Raw genomic sequence first — 18,737 nt, forward strand, 5'->3', positions numbered from 1 at the left:
CACCTTGGTATCACTGATACAATTTACGTATTGAAATAAGGATAGAAGATAGTCATTAATACGTTGATGGCACTTAAATTCATGTTGTCTTACTGTTTCTTCACAGAGGCTATATGTAGATCTTGACAGGTCAACAAATACAACTGATAACTCTGGAATTTCACAAGTTCAGGGGTCTGGTGACAAAGAGGTAACTTCCCATTGTTATTCTTGTAAAGCCTATTTTCTAGAAAGAATGTTTTGGTGAAGGAGTTCACATGATCCCATAGTAGAACAATGTGCGCACGCACAGACACGCACACACTGATGTAAGGAAGCCCAGACAAGGGATGTGGGTGAAGGTAGATCATCTAACTTGTATACTAAAGTGTTCCTGCCTCCCCCCATGCTGTAGTCTGAAATTGAGACCTGAACTGAGTAGCTTCAGCTGAGCTGGTGTCTGACTAGCTTCTTTATAAGCTTGCTTAAGATCAGAAGTTCTATGTTATGATTTTACCTAGCTCAGTTTAATTCACTAATTGTACAAATACTAGTCACTGGGAGGGGGGGAAATTGTACTTGGAACAGCTTGGGAGTTCTTTGACTTTTTTTAATTGCCATGGTCAACAGTGTAATGTTTTGCAGAAATGTATCATTTTGGAGATTTTTTGGAAGGATTCATAGAATTTCTGAATGAACAGGATGGTAGGTAGATACTCTGCAAGACAGCTCAGTATTTAAGACACTGACATGGGATGTAGAGGGCTAAGGTAAGTGGCTAACTACTGACTTGCTGGCCATTCTGGGATGTCTGTTTTGTTCTGTTTTTGCTTGCATAAAATTTCAATAGGTCTTAGTTTTGTCCTGATATGGAGCAAAACAAATTACAAAACAGAATTCTTGTTTTCCAGCCAACCCTAGAAGTACTTCCAGTTGGCAAATGTTTTTATAGTGTTACCCATTTCCAAAGACTCTTAAATCCCTAGGATATGCTATTTCTGTGCTACTATGAACCATGCCATGCAAACATCTACCTTGGGAACACATTTGCCTCACAATAGCCTCAAAGTGTTTTTTGTTGTTTTTTTCCTTCCCTTGTTTTTTTTTTGTTTTGTTTTTCACTGGCATTTGGTGTGTCAAAGGCCTGATGAAGATTAGAGACAAAGGGTGAAAAATCAGTGATCGTGGAAATTGGGCACCCAAACCTGCAAATCACTGAATGCTCTGGAAACACAGTAAGACGTGAGCAATTGGCTCTCTTCCCCCACCCCGCTCTTAAATGTGCTTCTGAATAGCTCCTGAAATGTTGAGCAGTTGGAGCCAGTGGTCCATTAAGGCAGACTTCTGTCTCCGTTCAGGTGACTTCAGTGGAGTTGCTTCTAGTGTCTGTATTAGTGGACTGTGAATGGTGATGTGCGGAGGCATCAGGAGGAGCGTTGTTCTCACTACTTCTAATTTGTACTTCTACATTAATAAAAACAAAATATAGAGAATTCCACTCTTAAATTACAGAAGTTCAATTAAAAAAATTCAGGCTACTATATTTTCTGCTTTATTATATCTCAAACAGTTCACCAAATTTAGGGTTTTAGAGTCCAGTAATGTTTGTAGCCTCGATGAAAAACAAAAAAAGGCCCAAGTTCATGGTATAAGATTTGTCGAAAGCCATGTAGGCATATATGTTGCTGCTTCAGCAGTGGACTTTATTACATACTGTAGCGACCTTAGGTACTTTCTAGTACTTTCTACTTAGGTTAAGGACTGGAGGGAAACAAATAGAACTAAATGGAGAAAAGGGTTGAGTGGATATAAATGAGTTTTTGGGGGGGCGTTGGATTTTTTTTTGACTCAGTTCCAACATAATTATGAAAGGTAAGCACCTGATTATATATCAATAATTGTTATACTCTTAATGACACTGATAACCCTATTTAAATGAAAGTTACTGAAATCAGAGGTTATGACCTGACTGAACAATTTGAAATACATTGTTTCAAATCTTGTAGACATCATATACTACAAAATAGCATATGAAACGTACAGACAATTTATTTTTCATGGTCTAGATGGACATAAAAGGTCTCAAGTGTGTTTTGAAGATGCGTAACATTCTCCACTATTAAATCATCCAAAAGGGGTCTTGTTTAAAATAGGTAACATTGACAGCACTGTCATGTGGTATATGAAAAAGCCGGAGAGAGCATTTTACCAAGTCAGTATGATAGAACAATATTATTCTGACATACTACTGTTCTTTCATAAATACAAGTGTAAATACAAATTTAAGCAAGGGGAACATGTATTCAGAAAGTTTTAATATATTTCACCAAAACTTTCTTGACATAATGCATCATCAGTTGTCTATCTTAACTCCAACCGAAAAAAAAGACTGGTTTGCCCGATGGATGTATCTAATGTTTTAACAACTCTTTTTCATGCAACTTCTGTCAACAATATAGTAAAAATAATTTACTGCCTCTTGGGCTGTGTTCCATGCCATTAACATTGTAGATGTTATCTTGGAACAAAGCTACTATCATGATAAAAGAGGAAATACAGTTTCTAGTGAGCATTTTTCTTCTGTCAAAGTTTTCAACTTTTTCAATCCTTGACTGTAATCAGAAATAACATCCACTATATGAGCTCTTTGAACTCTGTGGCATTTTGAAAGAAAAGACACAATTAACATCTAGAATGTTCTCAGCAAACAGAAATACTCTTTCCAGGTGAATGACAGAAAGAGGGAACACAGGGAAGGAGCTTCTCCTTAAACAACTCCACCTCTTCACTCTTCTAAAAAACCTACTGCAAAGAATTACATAAGAATGGTGTCTGGTAGTATACTTCTGTCCTTTGAGGTGTGTTTATGTGGCATGCCTGCGTTATTTATGCGTTTAAAAAAAAATGCTGTTTGCAAGCTAAAAAGTTCTGATTTTATTGTAAGCAGGATTTTTTAGGTAAGCACTTCCTTTTCACAATTATTTTGTTACTTTGTTTTTAGTTATTGTCTATTTGCATCTGCTGCTCCAGATGTAAATCTGTCCTTCCACTTCTTGCTGAAGACATGAAGATAAAAATTTTCTGAAATGGAGCATATTCAGGTGAGAAATAACTTTCTGTGAATCTCCTCACCCCCAAAATGTTATATTGAACTGGTGATAGAAGATTGCTGGGGGGGGGGGGGGGGGGGAACCTTGAGATGAAAAGTGTCGTAGAAAACAGCCTGAAGGTGGTAAGATTCCAATTTGGCTTCTTCAATTTTGGGGCAAGTTTTCACTGCTCAAGAATTGTGCGGATACTCATTCCTCCATTAAATAACTGTGTTAGGGATATGATTTGTGAAGTCAAAAGAACTGCACTTCCATGTACTCACAGTTTTTCATTAAGCTATGCTACTCTTTGGCTGTCTTAATTCTGTTAGATTATAGCTTATAGGAAAGACAGGAGGACAGATCATTACTTTTGCATTATCAGAAGCTATTTTACCTGTGGTGAAAAAATCATGTAGTATTATGACTATTACTAGGTGCAAATAATTCCATATGACTTCTATGTAGACTACTATCTTTGTATGGCAGGAGTACAAGGATATAAACTTAGGGATGCTTTGCAGGATAAATATGAAGGGAATGTTGCAAATTGGGATAAAAGTGAATGAGATTTAAAGACTGGCACCAGTAAATGATAGAGGGCCCCCCCCCCCCCCAAAAAAAAAACCCTAAAGTCACCAAGAAAACTCAAAAACCTTTCATCCGATAATGGACAAGGTACTTGATTAGAATGCACAAAGCTATTATTATTCCTGGTAAGTATTTTAAATCTGTCTATAAAGATCCTTTTCTTGCCTCATTTCCTCATACATCCAATCTGACAGTGAAGAATAAGGAAACCACTTAGAGCCTCCTGGCTTTTACACTGATTTCTCAGTTTTATAATAGACAGGCATATGTGGCTTAGAGCTAGAGTCATGCATTGTCCAAAAGTGGTCTTTTATTATGGCTGACTCTTTCACCGATGTATTTGGAAAACTATCTTGTAATTTTCGTGCATCTCAGGCTCACACTTCTGGTTAGTTTTGGTCCAAGCATGAAATAAAGCTATTGATGTTGCCATTAGATTTATAAAAGAGAAGTCATATAGTACTTGGCAGCTGAATAACATGCCAAAACTTCATAGTATTAAGTCTTTTCATACCCTTGTATCTCTGTAGCTAAGACTGGGATAAGCAAAAATAATGGCTGGTTGTAAACAATTTGTTTCTTTTTCTGTATGAGTTTCTAGTGTGCTCATGATATTTTTAGAGCAGCTCTCATTTATTGAAAGGAGGAGAGATTTCTTTGTTTTTTATCTAGTAAGATATACTTTGTACATACTACCTCTTGGACTAGATCTTTTTGACTACAAGGTGCTATTTGTTATCATGAATAAAGGTGTCAAACTGGAAGTTCATAAAGTATTACGGATGGTGGAGGAAGGGGTGAACAGGAAGGAAGGGATTAAGGTTGCCACAATACATAAATAAAATGGGAGACTTATTTTCGGAGTTTCAGTGTTTTGGATTCTCCCCAAAAATGCAGTTGTGATGGTAGGTGTGGGGGGGGGGGGAAAGAGAGATACTACCCACCTCTGCCTGCCCCCCCCCCCCCCAAAAAAAAAAACCCTAGGATGTAGGCCCCAATAATGCCAGAAAGATTCAATATCTGTATTACAACTTCATTTCAAGGAATAATGTAGATACATCTAAAGAACAGTTCTAATTTGGTAGAGGGGGAGGGAAAAATACAGACTGACATATTCACAAACTTTTAAAATAAAACTATGGTTCTGCATTGTTCTGTTTAGATATATAATATCTATATTTGTGTGAAGGAAGAGCAAGGGTTAATGAAACAAAACATCTGACAGAAGTATACCTAATCCAAATTTACATAATTTGTTGTATGTGTTACATACAAGCCAAATGTTTTTAGCTATTTATAATCTTAGCTCCCATTGACTTCAATGCAAGGTCAGGCACTTTGCCTTTCTGAAAATCAAACCAAAAAGCATTAACGTTCACAAATTTCACTTAACAAAAAGCATGGTACACTGAGGACAAACTAATTAAGACAAATGGAGTCTAATTTTGGTATTGCTGATTAGAACATGAAGTATGGTTCTTCCATTGTGTGCTGTAATTAACACAAATTATTAAAGCAAGCAAACCAGACTGTTTAAAAAACAAAGCAAACAAAAAAAAACCAAAAGGAGAGGGACAACAACAGTAGTGTAATTAGGAGTTGATAGTGTTCAGTTCCTCCCTTCTAGGCCCGTACTCATAGGCTATCCCTAGGATAGAGAAGAATAGTTACACACGCTCAGTTGCACTAGGACAGGATCTGGAAGCCAGTGGAAGCTGCAGCTGGCTAAGTGCTCAGTCCCTGAGCACGGTCTGTCTCCTTACTTGGGTCTGAAGTATGCATGATGCACAGGCTTTCTACTGTCAAAGACGCATCGTGGCTCTCCTACAGCACAAAGCTCAGTAATCCCTAGATTCTGTTCACAAATGTTGCTTTAAAAAATCCATTCCTACTGGAGCCAATGGAGTGGCAGATCTGAGTACATCTCACTTCTGGGATTACACACGCAAACTAGTCTGTCCACATTTACACTGACAGCGAATTCGGTGCCTCCCTGCATTCTTCCATCTTTTTTTGAGACTTTGGTTTATTAAGCTTTGTTGATGAGGTTCTGCTACCTACTTTAATGTTAGACTTAGAAATTGTATAAGTAATACAGGTCATTCTGTCTTGTCTCATAGCTTCCAACGTGTATAAATTGATGAATGCCACTTCAAAAGAATAACAATCTGATAAAAAGTATTTTATGTGAGAACATCAGTGGACGATCAGAGCTTTCCAAGCATGGTGAACTTCTGGCTGCAGTATCAGACTCATACTGAAGTATGTTGCTGAGATTGTTACCACTTGTACCTGGTCGCTCTGTGTATATGTGTGTGTGTACATATTTTACACACACACACTTTTATAGACTCTGTCATCTCCAGCAGTCAGGTACCAACTTGTAACACAGGTAATGGTCTCTTCATTAGAGAAGAGTCGAATGTGGCTCTATAACCTGCTTGAGAGTAAGTTTACACAATTGGTTTTCCAAAGGCTGTGAGATTATATAGAGGATACCCTGCAAATCACTAGGCTCTGCTCCATTATTGTATTGGAGGGGAGAAAGCATGGAACTTTCTTCCCGTTGTACTCCTTTAACTTGACTTATTTTTGAAATAAAACTGTAAGCTTTTAGAACAAAAAAGCCTTGCCTCTTATGTCATGAGACAGAGTACACCTGGGGATACTATAACAATAAATAGCCAATAATTTTTATCAGAAATCTTTTATAAAAAAAAAACAGAACAGAACATTTACTATGAACCTGTGAACATGTTCACAATTCGCTTGTAATTCTTGCTGTGTTTAAGTGGTAATGGGGTGACATGGATGTCCTCTGAATATTGTACCTGGATGTATTTGGATACCAATTTAAAAAAAAATCAAAACAAAACTGTAGGACTGCTATGTTTTTGTCATATTTAATTGCTACTTAATTCCAGACTATTTGAATTTCATCTTTTCTGTAACTGTATCTTAAGCTTTCTCTTGGTATAGTGTTAATTCATTTTCTTTCTGAAAGTATTTAGTCACTGATACTGCTTGTGAAACAGCACTCATGCAGAAATACTGAAATCAAATAATATTAATTTGAGCACATAAGTTCAGATAAATACATGGTAAAATTCATGGACCAAACCTATAACACTTAAACAAAAAATAGGTTGTTTAGTTTATTGTATTCTAAGTAGGATCTGTTTAACCTAACAATCTTTGTCCTCAAAATCAAAACACTTAGCACAGAACAGTATTCACAGAGAAGAAAAAGGAAAGAGAAGACCATGTTTCTGCAGCCTAGCAGGACAGCTGGACAAACGGACGCCTGGGCTCTTGTCCCTTTACTGCAGGTAACGTACATTTGATCTATGTCTGAATGTAAATGTAGCCTGTAAGGGAGGTTTGCCCTTTGCGTTGTTGTTGTTCCTGCCTCCTTCCTTCCTGAAAGCACCTCCCTTGGGCACACCTCCCAGGAGAGGTGCAGAAAGCCCTTAGCCAAGCCAATGGTCAGCTAATTTGGGTGCTCTCCTGAGAGGCGGCATGTAGTTTTAAACTGCAGAGGAAACTGAGCTTAACTTTCTCATTTCCCAGATGAACACTTTCATCATTAGGTCTGTTGTACATAGCTGGGCACTCCAACTTGATTAAAATCTAATCTAACTTGACTAAAAGAATCAAGTTAGACCTACTTAGTTTTTCAAAGACAGGTTGTAAGGAAGGATCGCAGGTTCTGGATCTCCAGTGAGTGGAGATGTCTAATCATGGATGTTAATTGGTACCTAAGCTCTGAGAGGTAGAGTCGGAGCATCCGTTCAGACACATCCGTTGGCTTTTAGCACATACTATAGGCAGGTCTTCAGCATAAGGGTTATTTGGGACACCATTCCAAACCGTGAGACTCCACTGAAGGGAGTCCTGAATCATGTTTCTAATGCGTTAGCAGCAACGCATCAGCATGCATCGATGTCCCAGCTCCCAGGACCTTGCTGAAACTCCTTAACTATAATCGCCTTAAAAAAAGGGGGGGGGGGGCGCAGCGGCATTCAAAATGACACTGGATCATATGCTAAATGGAAGCAGCCTCATTCATGGGTCAGAAGGGAGACAGCTGCTATGATTCAGTGGATTAAGAGCTAGTAAAGACTGTGTGAATATATCCAGTGTTGGTAAAGCTAAATAAATACTTAAGGAAAAATACATGTATAAAATAAACAGATGGTGATGAAGGTGCTTTTTCTTTTTTTCAGGTTTTTAACAAACTTATGGAACCTCCGACAGATCGTTTGGAAGTGTCAGGTAAAACTAAGCCTGTAAAAGGCTGAATTGATAGAACTCCCTGCCAGGAATTGCTGTCTCGGGCAGTCTAAGGGCTGTCTGCCGCGCTGCGCAGGGCGCTCGGGGGCGTTTACCGGCCTGCAGACCGCTCCTCGCTCCCCGCGACGCCTCACGGGTGTCGGCCGCTGCCCGGCGGTGGCACTGGCGGCTGCCTGGTGTGCGCGGAGCCGCCGCAGGAGCCCCAGCCGCACGGAGGCAGGTACCCACCGCCCGGCGCCCCTTCGCGCCCCTCGCTGAGGGAGCAACGCGCCCCCAACGGTCCTAACGGCCGTCGCCCAACGGCTGCGGCCCCCAACGGTCCTAACGGCCGTCGCCCAACGGCCGCGGCCCCGCCCCTAACGGTCCCAACGGCCGCGGCGCTAACGGCCTCGTGCCTGAGGCGGCCGTCGCCCTCTGCCCGCGGCCCCGTCCCGGGGCAGGCGCGCGGGGAAGCCCGCGGGGGCCGCCGCCTCGCAGCCGCCGCCGCCGCCGCTCCCTGAGGCGGGGTCTCGGCGCTGCCCTGCGGCACCACCCGCCGCGCCGCGCCGCGCCCGCTCCTGTCAGGGGCCCGCGCGGGCCCTGCGGCCCTCCGCGGCATGGCGGCGGCGGCCTCTCCCGGGGCGGGCGGGCGGGAAGGTGTGTCCGCGCGGGCGGGGCCGGCGGCAGGCCCCTCCCCGGCACCGGCTATAGCTGCCGGCGGCGGCGGGCAGCGCGGCGCAGCTGCCGCGGAGGCGGGGAGCGCGGCGGCGGCGGCGGCAGTGCGGGGCCGGAGCCCAGCTGCGGGACGCGCCGGCCCGCAGATGCGCGGCGATGGGGCGGGCGCCGAGCTCCGCGCTGCGGGCGGCCCTGCCGCTGCTGGGCGCCGCCGTGTCGCTGTGCGCAGGTAGGGCGGGCGCGCGGGGCCGGGCGGCAGCGCTCCGCGGGGCCGGGCTCGCCCTCGGCGCGGCTCTAATCCGCTTAGCGGCAGCGGCTGCCGGCGCGCGAGGTGGGCGCTCGCCGCTGACCGCGGTGGCAGGTGCGGCCGGGGCGCGGAGCGGGGCCGCGGGGCCGCCCTGCGCCTTGCCGCGGGGTCCCGCCGCGCCGCCCCCCTGCCCCGCCGGCAGCTGTGCGGCCGCCCGCCCGGGTCAGCGTGGTTCCTCGGGAGGCTAAGGAGCTTAATGCACTTAATTATGATCAGCGCGTATATGTAAGAAATAGGTCAGTCGGGGGTTGCCGGCAGCCCGGAGCTGTGCCGCCCCGAGGCGTCGGGGTGCCGGTGTCTCGGAAGTCTCCGATCCGTGGGGTTGTAACAGCCGGTATCCGGCAGATCCTCGCTGAGAGCGTTTCGGCGTGCGTCCCAGGCGCTGCGCCCTGCTTCCCTGGAGCCCGGGCAGCTTTCCGGCTGCGGTGAGCGGCTCCGGCGTGTGCCCGGCTGCGGGGCCGCCCGGGACGGGGTGCCCTGTGCCGGCCCGTTGGGGCTGGGACAAAGCGCGCAGCCGGCGGAGGGCTTTGGGCAGGAGTGCTCAACGTGCCGTGTCTGGAAGCCGCCTGATACATGTCCTGCTTTCACCGAGAAGGCAGTGCGAAACAGTTGTTCCACTCAATCTTGCTCTTAAAAACTAAACCCGTGCTCTCAAGTAACGCTCTGTAAAGTAGCACTTATCTTTAAGGGTTTGGCTTTCCCTCCTTTCTGGGCAAAGTAATGCTATGTAGTGTAAAGTAGAACATATTTCAATTGTTCTGCTAGATTTACTCTTATTTAATTTTCTCTGAACGTTTCCACTGCAGTAGTTTCTTCGTGTGATGTTCACTACGCGGTTGTAGACGGGGTGGTCACAGGCCCAAACCGAAAGGAAGGACTGTGGCTACGTCAAAGTGCTCATATAATCCCTTCATTTGGGAAAGGAGGAGTACCAAAGCTCAGTAGCTGAGGTTTGAAGCATTTCTGTAGAACATACGGTACAGCACATCGTCATGTAAAGTCGTGTTACCCTCAAGGGGTATAAAACTGATCTATTTGAAGTCTTCCCTTTATTAGTCTAGACTTCCAAATGTGGAAGCAAACCACAGAAATAGGCAGTCCCACGTTACTCTTGCTTTTCCCTGATATGCTCAAAGTGGAGCATCACCAGCGATGGCCATTATCACTTCCTTCTGGAGACCATTCAATAAGTTAACAAGTCTTATTGGCTTTGGTTGCTATTTATATAAGAAAATCTTGCATTGTTTTTGATCTCTTAAGCTCAAATGTTTGTCTTTTGTTTTTCTTTCACTGTCAGCTATCTTTCCAGGGTCTGAATCAGATACAGTGTGTGTGTATGTGTGGTCAAGGATAGGCAGACATCCTTTCCACCCTTACAGTTCTTTAGAGGGGGCACCGAATGGAGGTAGCTGTGCCTAGAAGGTCTGCAGGTCTCTGCAGCGCAGGGGTTTGCTGGTTGAGCATCAAAGCTTTTAGCTATGTAGCTGCTTGTTTAGCTCTAAATTTGCTTATACTCTATAGCAAACCTGTCTAGTGAAGACATGCAGACACTGTGCTGGGCAGTGGAGGTCTCTGGAGGAACTTTCATGTGCCTCACTAGGAATCCTTATAGGATTAGGAAGAAAAGAAATTTGCTGCTGCCTTGTGAACTGTCCTTCTACTCTCTCTGCTCTTAGCTCGCGTAGGTTCTCTTCTCAAAACTTCATTCTGTTGCCTTTTTTTTTTTTCTTTTTTTTTTTTATCCCTGGTTCCTGCCACCCTTGCTATAGATCTCCTCTGTGTTTTATTAAACAGTGAGTGTATTCTTCCATCTTCTTTGCAGCATTATTTTGGGGGAATAAAGAGTGCCCAGGGTGCTGCAGCATTTCTAAGTAAGCTGGAGTTAAGGTGTGGGCTGTAGTAAGGAAACATGTTACTATGTCTGCTGGAGGCATGTGGGGCTTGTGTAGTGCTCAGCACTGCATTATATTGTTCTGTTTTTCTTAAAAGACTCATTAGATGTGTTCTCAGTTTTTGTAAGTCTGTTTTTCACTTCAGTGTGTTTTAATCTTGCACAAAGAAAATAAACTGTCCCTTATAAATGGCAAAATCTCGGCTTGTATGGGAAAAACAGGTAGGTGTGAAATAGGAAGTATGGATCTTTACCTTAACCATAGAAGTACTGTGTGTGTAGCTAAAACTCCAGCGGACGGCATGCACACAAGTAACTGTTTTTTACAAGCAGGTATATTATAAACTTTCTGCTTAAAACTGAGGATCAAAACAGATTGTTGTTAAATGCTACTATATACAGATAAATGCATGAAAATGCCTTAACACTGGATTCTTACGATGTGAGTAGTCCTATATTAGAACAATTTTGTGTTCTTGTTTTTTCCACAGTGTAAAATATCCTTGAAATGAGATGTAAGCAGTCACTGAAATGCCCTGTGAGTCTTAAGAGTGAATTATTAGTGCACTGTTTATTCTGATGTTTCCTGCAGGATATAAACTCAGTATAAAAGCTTAAAATGCTGAACAAGTATGTGGCTAGCTGTTGCCCACAGACAGTGCTCTAAGCCAATTGCACCTGTGTGCAAATGTGTGCCTAGCTGATGAATCCGGATATCTGCGCTTTGTAAAAAGCACCTCTGTTCCAGCTTAATAATTTTGTTTGCTAAGTCCTTTTTAACTGGCAATATTGAAAAGCCTGCATATTGTCAAATGCCAGAAATATGTCCTTGGAAAGAAGTTCCACGAGAGCAAAGTAGTTGTGTGTTGCTCTACAGTTTAATTCATTACTATGTTACAACTGATCAGTGTGATGCTAACTTCTGGTTTCTGTGGGTCCCTGAAACTCTGTTTTCCAAGCTTTTTAGTAGTAAAAAGCTTTAATAAAACAATGTGGGTGCACCTGTAGGCATATAATGGCCAGCTAGTTCGGCCTTTGTGAGTGTGAATGCTGACTATCAAAGCTGACTACTCAAGCTACCAAAGTGTCTGCTAGTAATTTTGATAAAATATTGGATAAAAGACTACATGTGGGAAGAGTGGGTATAATTTAGTTTTACTTATTTTGGAGTAGGCTTTTGATCCTTATCAGTTGCTTGCAAATGATTATTCTAGGCTTTTATCTGACTAGAATATTTTGTCACTTCTTGAGAGCACTGCTGCAATGAGAATGGTACAATCCTGCTCCACGCACACAATGTGGTAACATAGCTGTTCCTCTATGAGAATGAGCAGATTCCAATGGATTATTGTCAGAGTAACTACGGAAGTTTATCATTAGCTCTTAAGTTCTGGGTTATGGTATTGAAATGTTAGAGCTTTCAGCTAAGATTTCTGGAAAAGGGGAGCTCAGGCATCGTGCCAGAAATCCTCAGTGCTTTAGTGTATTACGAAAGTCTTCTCCTTATCAGATGTTGGGAGGGATAGGTTTAGGGGCTTTTTTTCTTTCCTTGTTTTTGTAGGCTAAAAATTCAGCTTCTGTCTAGTCGTGAAGGTTCGGATACCCTGATGATTGAACAAAACAGTGACGTGAAAGTGTGGAGCAATGAGCAGATGACAGGGAAGAGATAGTTAAATGATAACTCCATCCCAGTTCAGAAATGCAGTCTCCTGTCTCTTGCCTCAAGAGCAGTTAGGGTCTGAATTACCTTGTATTGTCTCCACTTACCACGTAGAGAGCGGAAGTCCTAACAGAGGCCAAAGTTGGATGCTTTCAATTAGATGGTGTGAGTATTCTCCTGGAGGGCTCCCTACCTGTTGAGAAAAACACACTGGCAACTTTGGACGTCTGCAGATGAATCTGAGCACGTACCGGTAGCTCCGATGGTAGCTGGCAGTTTTTGTCAGCTTAGCACGCTTCCTTTCCTGTCTTGAATGCTTTCAGTGACAGCATAATCCAGGTGTCTCCCAAGGGTGTTAATATTCTTCTATTACCTTAATAATTCTGAGTGATAGGTGTAACAGTGGCTGTACTTCTATGCCTGTTTCAGTCGTCATTCAGAGGCAGCTGTATTATACTGCTGAACATAACTTGTGAAATGCTTTCCTCCAGAATCAATGATCTTTGCAAATGATGATTTTTTTAATGTAATCAGATACTTTATCTTTCTGATGTTGGTTTATCTTCAGCTTGATGATTGCAAAAATAAAGTGCATTAAAAATCAACATTATCCTGATTCTATTTTTATCAGGAAACTGATTCTATGTAATCAATGCAGTGTTTGCACAATTCACATTCTACTTAATTTTTCCAATAATTCGTACATTTTCAGTGTGACTTAGAATGGTGCAAAGCCAGTGAAAGTTGAGCAGAAAGATATTTTAGGTTTCTAAATGTTTTGTGAAATACTTTCTGAGTATAGTATTCTTTACATAAAATAAAATTTTCATCTTAAATTTCTTCAGCAATACCTATTTTTTTGTGAAAAAGCAGTCTATATTTAACTAGAAGGAAACTTTTTGAAAATGGAGTCAGTGTGACTTCTTAAATGTAAAGTACCTCTTCAAGCTAATATGGTAGAAGTATTGACTGTATTCACCTTTCAGTGCTACGAATTCTTTTTTATGCAATTCATTTTAGACTTTTAGTTGTTAAATTCTGTCTGTCCTTCCTGGCAGCACAGTGCTACTACAGCCGCCTCCCCACATGATGTCTAGCTTCAGTCCCTACGCTAGATCATCCTTCAGTGCCTTCTAGATTGAGACCAGCAGATTTCTTCATCACGCTTCCAGGTTTTCTGTAGCTCAGTAGCGTAAGTGGGCCAGAGTTTAGTGTTGTATTACACAGTTTATGTTTCATAAAGCATAACTTTTACAAAAGATACCTAGCCTATTTGAGGCGAATGAGATGCTAGAGGATGTCCCTTGACAGTTTATTCCACCAACAAATACTTGTCAATGGCTTTTGTTGCTCCCTCCCTGCTCAGCTAATTTTAATTTAAATATCTGGCCTCCGTTTCCACCCCGTGTTTTGTAGTTAGTGGTTGCAGGTTTTTTTGGTCATGGTTGCAATCCTTTTCTAGAACAGGGATCTTGAGTATCCAGTATTTGGCTTCCAAAATTAAGATACTTGCACATGTTAATAAAATCACTTTTCATATGTATTTTTAAGAAATCAAAACAGTGTAATCATTTGAAGTCTTTAATTCCAAGGTATTTTCTTCAGTTTTGGAACAGTTATTGTTCTTGCTTGCAGTTTAAGTTAAGGAATCAGAAGCTGCATTTGTATTGTTGGGTCTAACAGTTTCTATCAGTCTCTTTTCTATAAAGCTGGATTTGTCTAATGGCATATTGAATACACTAATATTTTATCCTAGGTATTTGGTAGCAATAATATTTACACCCAGCTGTTGGCCAGGGGAAGGCAAGGGAGAATGAGAAAGAGAGAAGTGCTTCCTCTTGCTTATCATAAATTTGTTGTCAATAACTTGAAAGCTACCAGGCACCACAGATGTCATGAGAAATAATGATTAGCTGATAGCATTTGTCTTCTCAACATGATCCATAATTTCTTGATAAAACTCTTGCATCTCCCCTAATTTGTTTTTCACACAAATGAGCCTAGCTTCTTAATTTCCAATCTCCAGTTCCCCTTGTCTTTCTTGTACCTCTTTCTAGCTCTCCTGCGTCCTTTTGAAATGGGTAATTGGAACTAATCCCAAATAGTAAAATGTGGTGTGTTTTTTCTGTTGTTTTTCTCCTAATCGTGGTGTGTTTTTTCTGTTGTTTTCTCCTAATCGTGATACTCTTCTTGAGTGCTCAGCTGATGTTCTCAAGAGCTGTCCAAAAAGATGACACAATCTCTATTTTGAGAGATAATAGCTAATATTTGGTCTACTACGGTACATAAATAGCTAAAGTTAGTTTTTCTCCACATAATATTTTATATTCATCTGACTTTCGATCATTCAGCGTGGTGAGATTCCTCTGCAGTGCTCTGAAGTCAGATTTAATTTTTCTATCCTCAGCAAATTTTACTGGTTTACTATCCATTCTCCTTTGCAGATCGCTGGAGTATGTTGAACAACACAAACTTCTGTGAGGCTCCACTGATTTTGCTCTCTCGCTGTGAGAACTGACAATTCCCCCCTTCCAACACACACCACCTCTTTATCTCGGCTGTCATGGGATAAGTGGGATAACCTCCAGTTAAAAGATTGAGACAGCTCTGTCTCATGACACCTGAGTTTCTTCACACATGGTAAATTATCAACATTCTTGCTGACTCCTCCAAAGAAGACTTGTAAAAGGAACTGCGTTAAAGCTACCCTGACTGCTCCACCGCATCGTGCTTACCAGTGTCTACTCTTTTTTTATTATAGCCCCGTAATAAACTGACTGAAAGGTGAACCAGTCAGCTTGTAGCTTCCTGGGTCTCACTGGAGCCCTCCTCGTATCATAGGGGAGCTTTTGCCACCTGTCACCCTCCTGAGGCCGAGGCTGATGGGTCCGTTGATGGATCGGATCCGTGTTGTAACACTTTGCATTCAGGTGTTGCTTGGAGCAGGAGGTAGCCTTTAGAGGGGGCTGAGTACTCATGCCGAAATCCAGGCTTTAGGCTTGAGAACCAGGCAACACTAAGTAGCTATGCTTAAATGAGTCCCAAATCTCTTAATTTAGGTATAAAATGTAATTATACTTGAAGTGCACAATACAGCATGTCTATGCAGAACGATTGAGAATGGAAGCGTTATCGGTATTTAGCTTTCCTTTCCATCAAGATTTAAAGACAATTACTGTAATGTCACTTAGATATTTATTTTCAAATTTAATTTTGAAATGCTCTATTACTGTGTAGTCACAATCAGAAATTGCTGAGTATTGCAGATAGAACTGGATTATGACTTAACAGAAGATTATACCCTGTTAATCTGTCTGTATAGTAAAACTGTCTGAGTTAAAATGTAGAACGTTATGTGATTCATAAGTAATAGCAAGTCTGGGCTTTTTTCCCCTAGTTTTTAATTTTTGTTTAGTCTTAGACTGTTAGTCAGCTTATAGCAAATATATTCCTGATTCTTTCCGTTTAACTTTTGAAGATGCATTATATATAGTTGCTGCATTTTAACTGTTAGCTGCTTTCATTAAACTGGTGTCTAAACTCAGATTCTTCCATCTGTTGTTCACTCGTATTGTCATTCCTCTCTTGTTCCTTTAGGTATTTAGTGATTCATGTATTCGAAACTGATACTTGAGAAAAAACTGATGGAAGTGTTTTTAAAAAAAATCATCTGCTGTTTGCTTGTGTGTTGGTTTGTTCTGTATCCACTACTGGTTCGGTTCTTCCTGCTGCATAAGCTAATTTCACAGGGTAGTTGCCTGTACTGTGGGTTTTATTATGGCTGCACCGAAAACTAAGAAGAAAAAAAGTTCTTTTTATGTACATTACATAGGTTATTTTTTGCTCTGAAGAGCAAGTTACTCTGTCCTTAATTCAGTGGGTTTCATCCAAGAAATTGCTCTATAGTCTCAACTCCTATTGCAGTAAGAGCAAAAGGCAAACAAACAAACAAAAACCTAAAACACATTTCCTTAAACTACGTCTGTCTTAAGAATGCTGAAACAGGGAACACCTGTTTCCTTATGGTTTCTATATCTAAAAGATGTTTTCTTTGTGTATTTGACAGCAAATTGTGAATCAGCTTCACTGTTGCCTCTGTTGGTTGTTAGTTTCTCCTATTGTTCATTTGGGTCTTACACAGAACAAGAGAAGTACCGTGCTTCTCCTTAGAAAACAAAAGAAAATATATACCTCTCTTTGTTGTCATGAAATATTTCTTTGTAATTACTGTCTCTGCTGAAGTGGACTCAAAGTGTATCATTTCCTACTCTGCCCTCTCTGACCTTGTCTTCAGCTGTGCAGATGGTCACTATCAGTGCAATATGCTCAAGGACGGTATGAGGTACAGTCAGTCTCTCTTCGGGAGAGTGGAGCTTTTTAGATGGATACAGCTAGAGATGTGCAAATTTGTTAATGACTGCTGGAAAATTATATACTCAAAGAATTGGTAACCATTGGTAACCAACTTTGGATGCCTAACATAGCTTTTCGAGGCCATGAAATACTTCAGTTGTTCACTTTCTCCTAATTTCTCAAGAACAAGAGAATGCAACATTTTAAGAGAATTGTTGTTATGCTTGAGTAAATAAAGAAGTCGTGTATTACTGGATTAAGAGTGCCTTATTTTGAAACTTCAGGAACATGCTTTCCTCCTGCCTCTTTGATCCTTTTTCCTTTAACTACTGCACAATCACTGTATTTTACTTTTCTAGTTTCTACTGCTGTGAATGTTCTGACTTTCCTCCACACAGCGATACACTGCTAACATCATCAGGACTGTCTCTAGGAATAGAGCTGGACGTTTCCGTACATTTCTAATGGGTTTCTTAGCAACCCTTGCACGTTCATGCCATAAAATGGCTTCTTGGAAGAGGAAGCATGGTTGAAAGGTTACGTTGGCTTGAGCTTTGTGAAATACAGAGGAAGAACTTCCGCCGTCATGCTGTTATCCACGTCCTCTGTAAACTGGGGGTGAATGTCTTGCTAGCTTCTCTGGGACAGCAAAAGAGTCAAATTATAGCAGAAACTATGCAGATGTGTACTGTAAGATCTAGAAGTGGACTTTGCATTGCCAGTGGATTGTAGAACTGAATATGGAGAGTTTTTTTCCATAAAAAGGAAAGTTTAAGAGAGAGAGTTGTAATGAGTAAACTGGAGCAGCACTGAGATGTGCCAAGTGCATCAGCATGGTTAGCCGCAAATTCTGGTCAGGCCCTTGTGCCTGAGGATGCCAGCGCGGTAGCAGGAGAGGAGATTCAAGCTTAGAAGAGCACAGGTGGTTGTGCGGTCTCTGATAAGCTAAGTGCATTGTGCGATACCCAGGATAAACCCAGGATGTGAGCTGAGTGCTGCTGCCGTTTGCGCCGCACCCTTGCTTAGCATGCCTGTGCGCAGGAAGAGTGTGCATCTTTTCAAAGATGTCTTCCAAAAAGGTCTAGGCTTTTCTTTACATTATTTAGCTGAGGAGAAGGAGCTGAAATAGAATGGATGCAGGAAAACTGTGCTTTTGTGGCTATATTTTAAGGCCATCTTTCTGCTCTGTTAACAAAGGATGTATATTTATGCTCTTGGAAGCAAGGTCAGATATCTACATCTGTTTGGAAGTTTTTATCCTTTTTTATAAATGAGAAATTATCCAGGAGCACAGGCACATATCTGAGGAATCTTGGGCTTCTGTTTGTGTAGTGGTATTAATTTTTGAGATACCCGTTCCCCCATCTATAAATGTTAAGGGTGACTGGTCAAGAGATCACAGATGTTATCATCTGCCAATATTTGCAGCTTGTTAAACTTGCCAGGCACTTCCCATTGTAAGATCTGCCAAACATTTAACAATTTGAGCTCAACTTTTCCATATTGGATGCCCACCTCTGAATTATGTTTAGAAGATTTACACAGATCGCTTTTAGGAAAAGAGTCTTATCTTGCCACAACTCAAACTTTGATCTTGCCTTTGAATAGATTTAGCAGCGCTAGGATTTTTTTCTTTGTTTTGTTTGTTTTTGAGCAAGGGCTTGAAATTTGGCAGCATTTAACCTTGGGTCAACAATGGCAAAAGGCACAACCCTAGGAAAATCTGAAATACAAGGCTGGAGGGGTAGGGAATGAAGATCGTAAGTGTTCGGTAGAAATCCTTTTAATCTGGTTAGCAAAAAAAAAAGTATGTGAAGTATTCATTTTTGCTGATCACTGTTACTCCTAGGTCTAACAGATTTGTCCCTTTGACTTCAGCCATCTGCAACTCTGAGTATGTTCCAGCACAGAGATGCTTCG

The 18,737-nt window shown here is 41.8% G+C and overlaps 1 protein-coding gene across 2 annotated transcripts in view; it reads left to right on the forward strand.

The window, feature by feature from the left end:
* The first annotated feature begins 1,413 nt into the window (after positions 1-1,413).
* ACVR1C (activin A receptor type 1C) overlaps positions 1,414-18,737 on the forward strand; it is a 48,606-nt gene continuing 31,282 nt past the window's right edge. The window contains exons 1-4 of one of the 2 annotated variants that reach the window (XM_026108773.2): positions 1,414-3,080; positions 5,780-5,921; positions 6,880-6,988; positions 7,886-7,934. In XM_026108773.2, coding sequence (XP_025964558.2) covers positions 6,923-6,988; positions 7,886-7,934 — 115 coding nt within the window. In that variant the 5' untranslated portion in view covers positions 1,414-3,080; positions 5,780-5,921; positions 6,880-6,922. Of the gene's footprint in view, positions 3,081-5,779; positions 5,922-6,879; positions 6,989-7,885; positions 7,935-8,762; positions 8,836-18,737 lie in introns of those variants that run through there. The other variant, XM_064514525.1, reaches the window with a different exon arrangement.

Source organism: Dromaius novaehollandiae, chromosome 7 (genome assembly GCF_036370855.1).
Source record: "Dromaius novaehollandiae isolate bDroNov1 chromosome 7, bDroNov1.hap1, whole genome shotgun sequence".
Lineage (NCBI taxonomy): Eukaryota > Metazoa > Chordata > Aves > Casuariiformes > Dromaiidae > Dromaius > Dromaius novaehollandiae.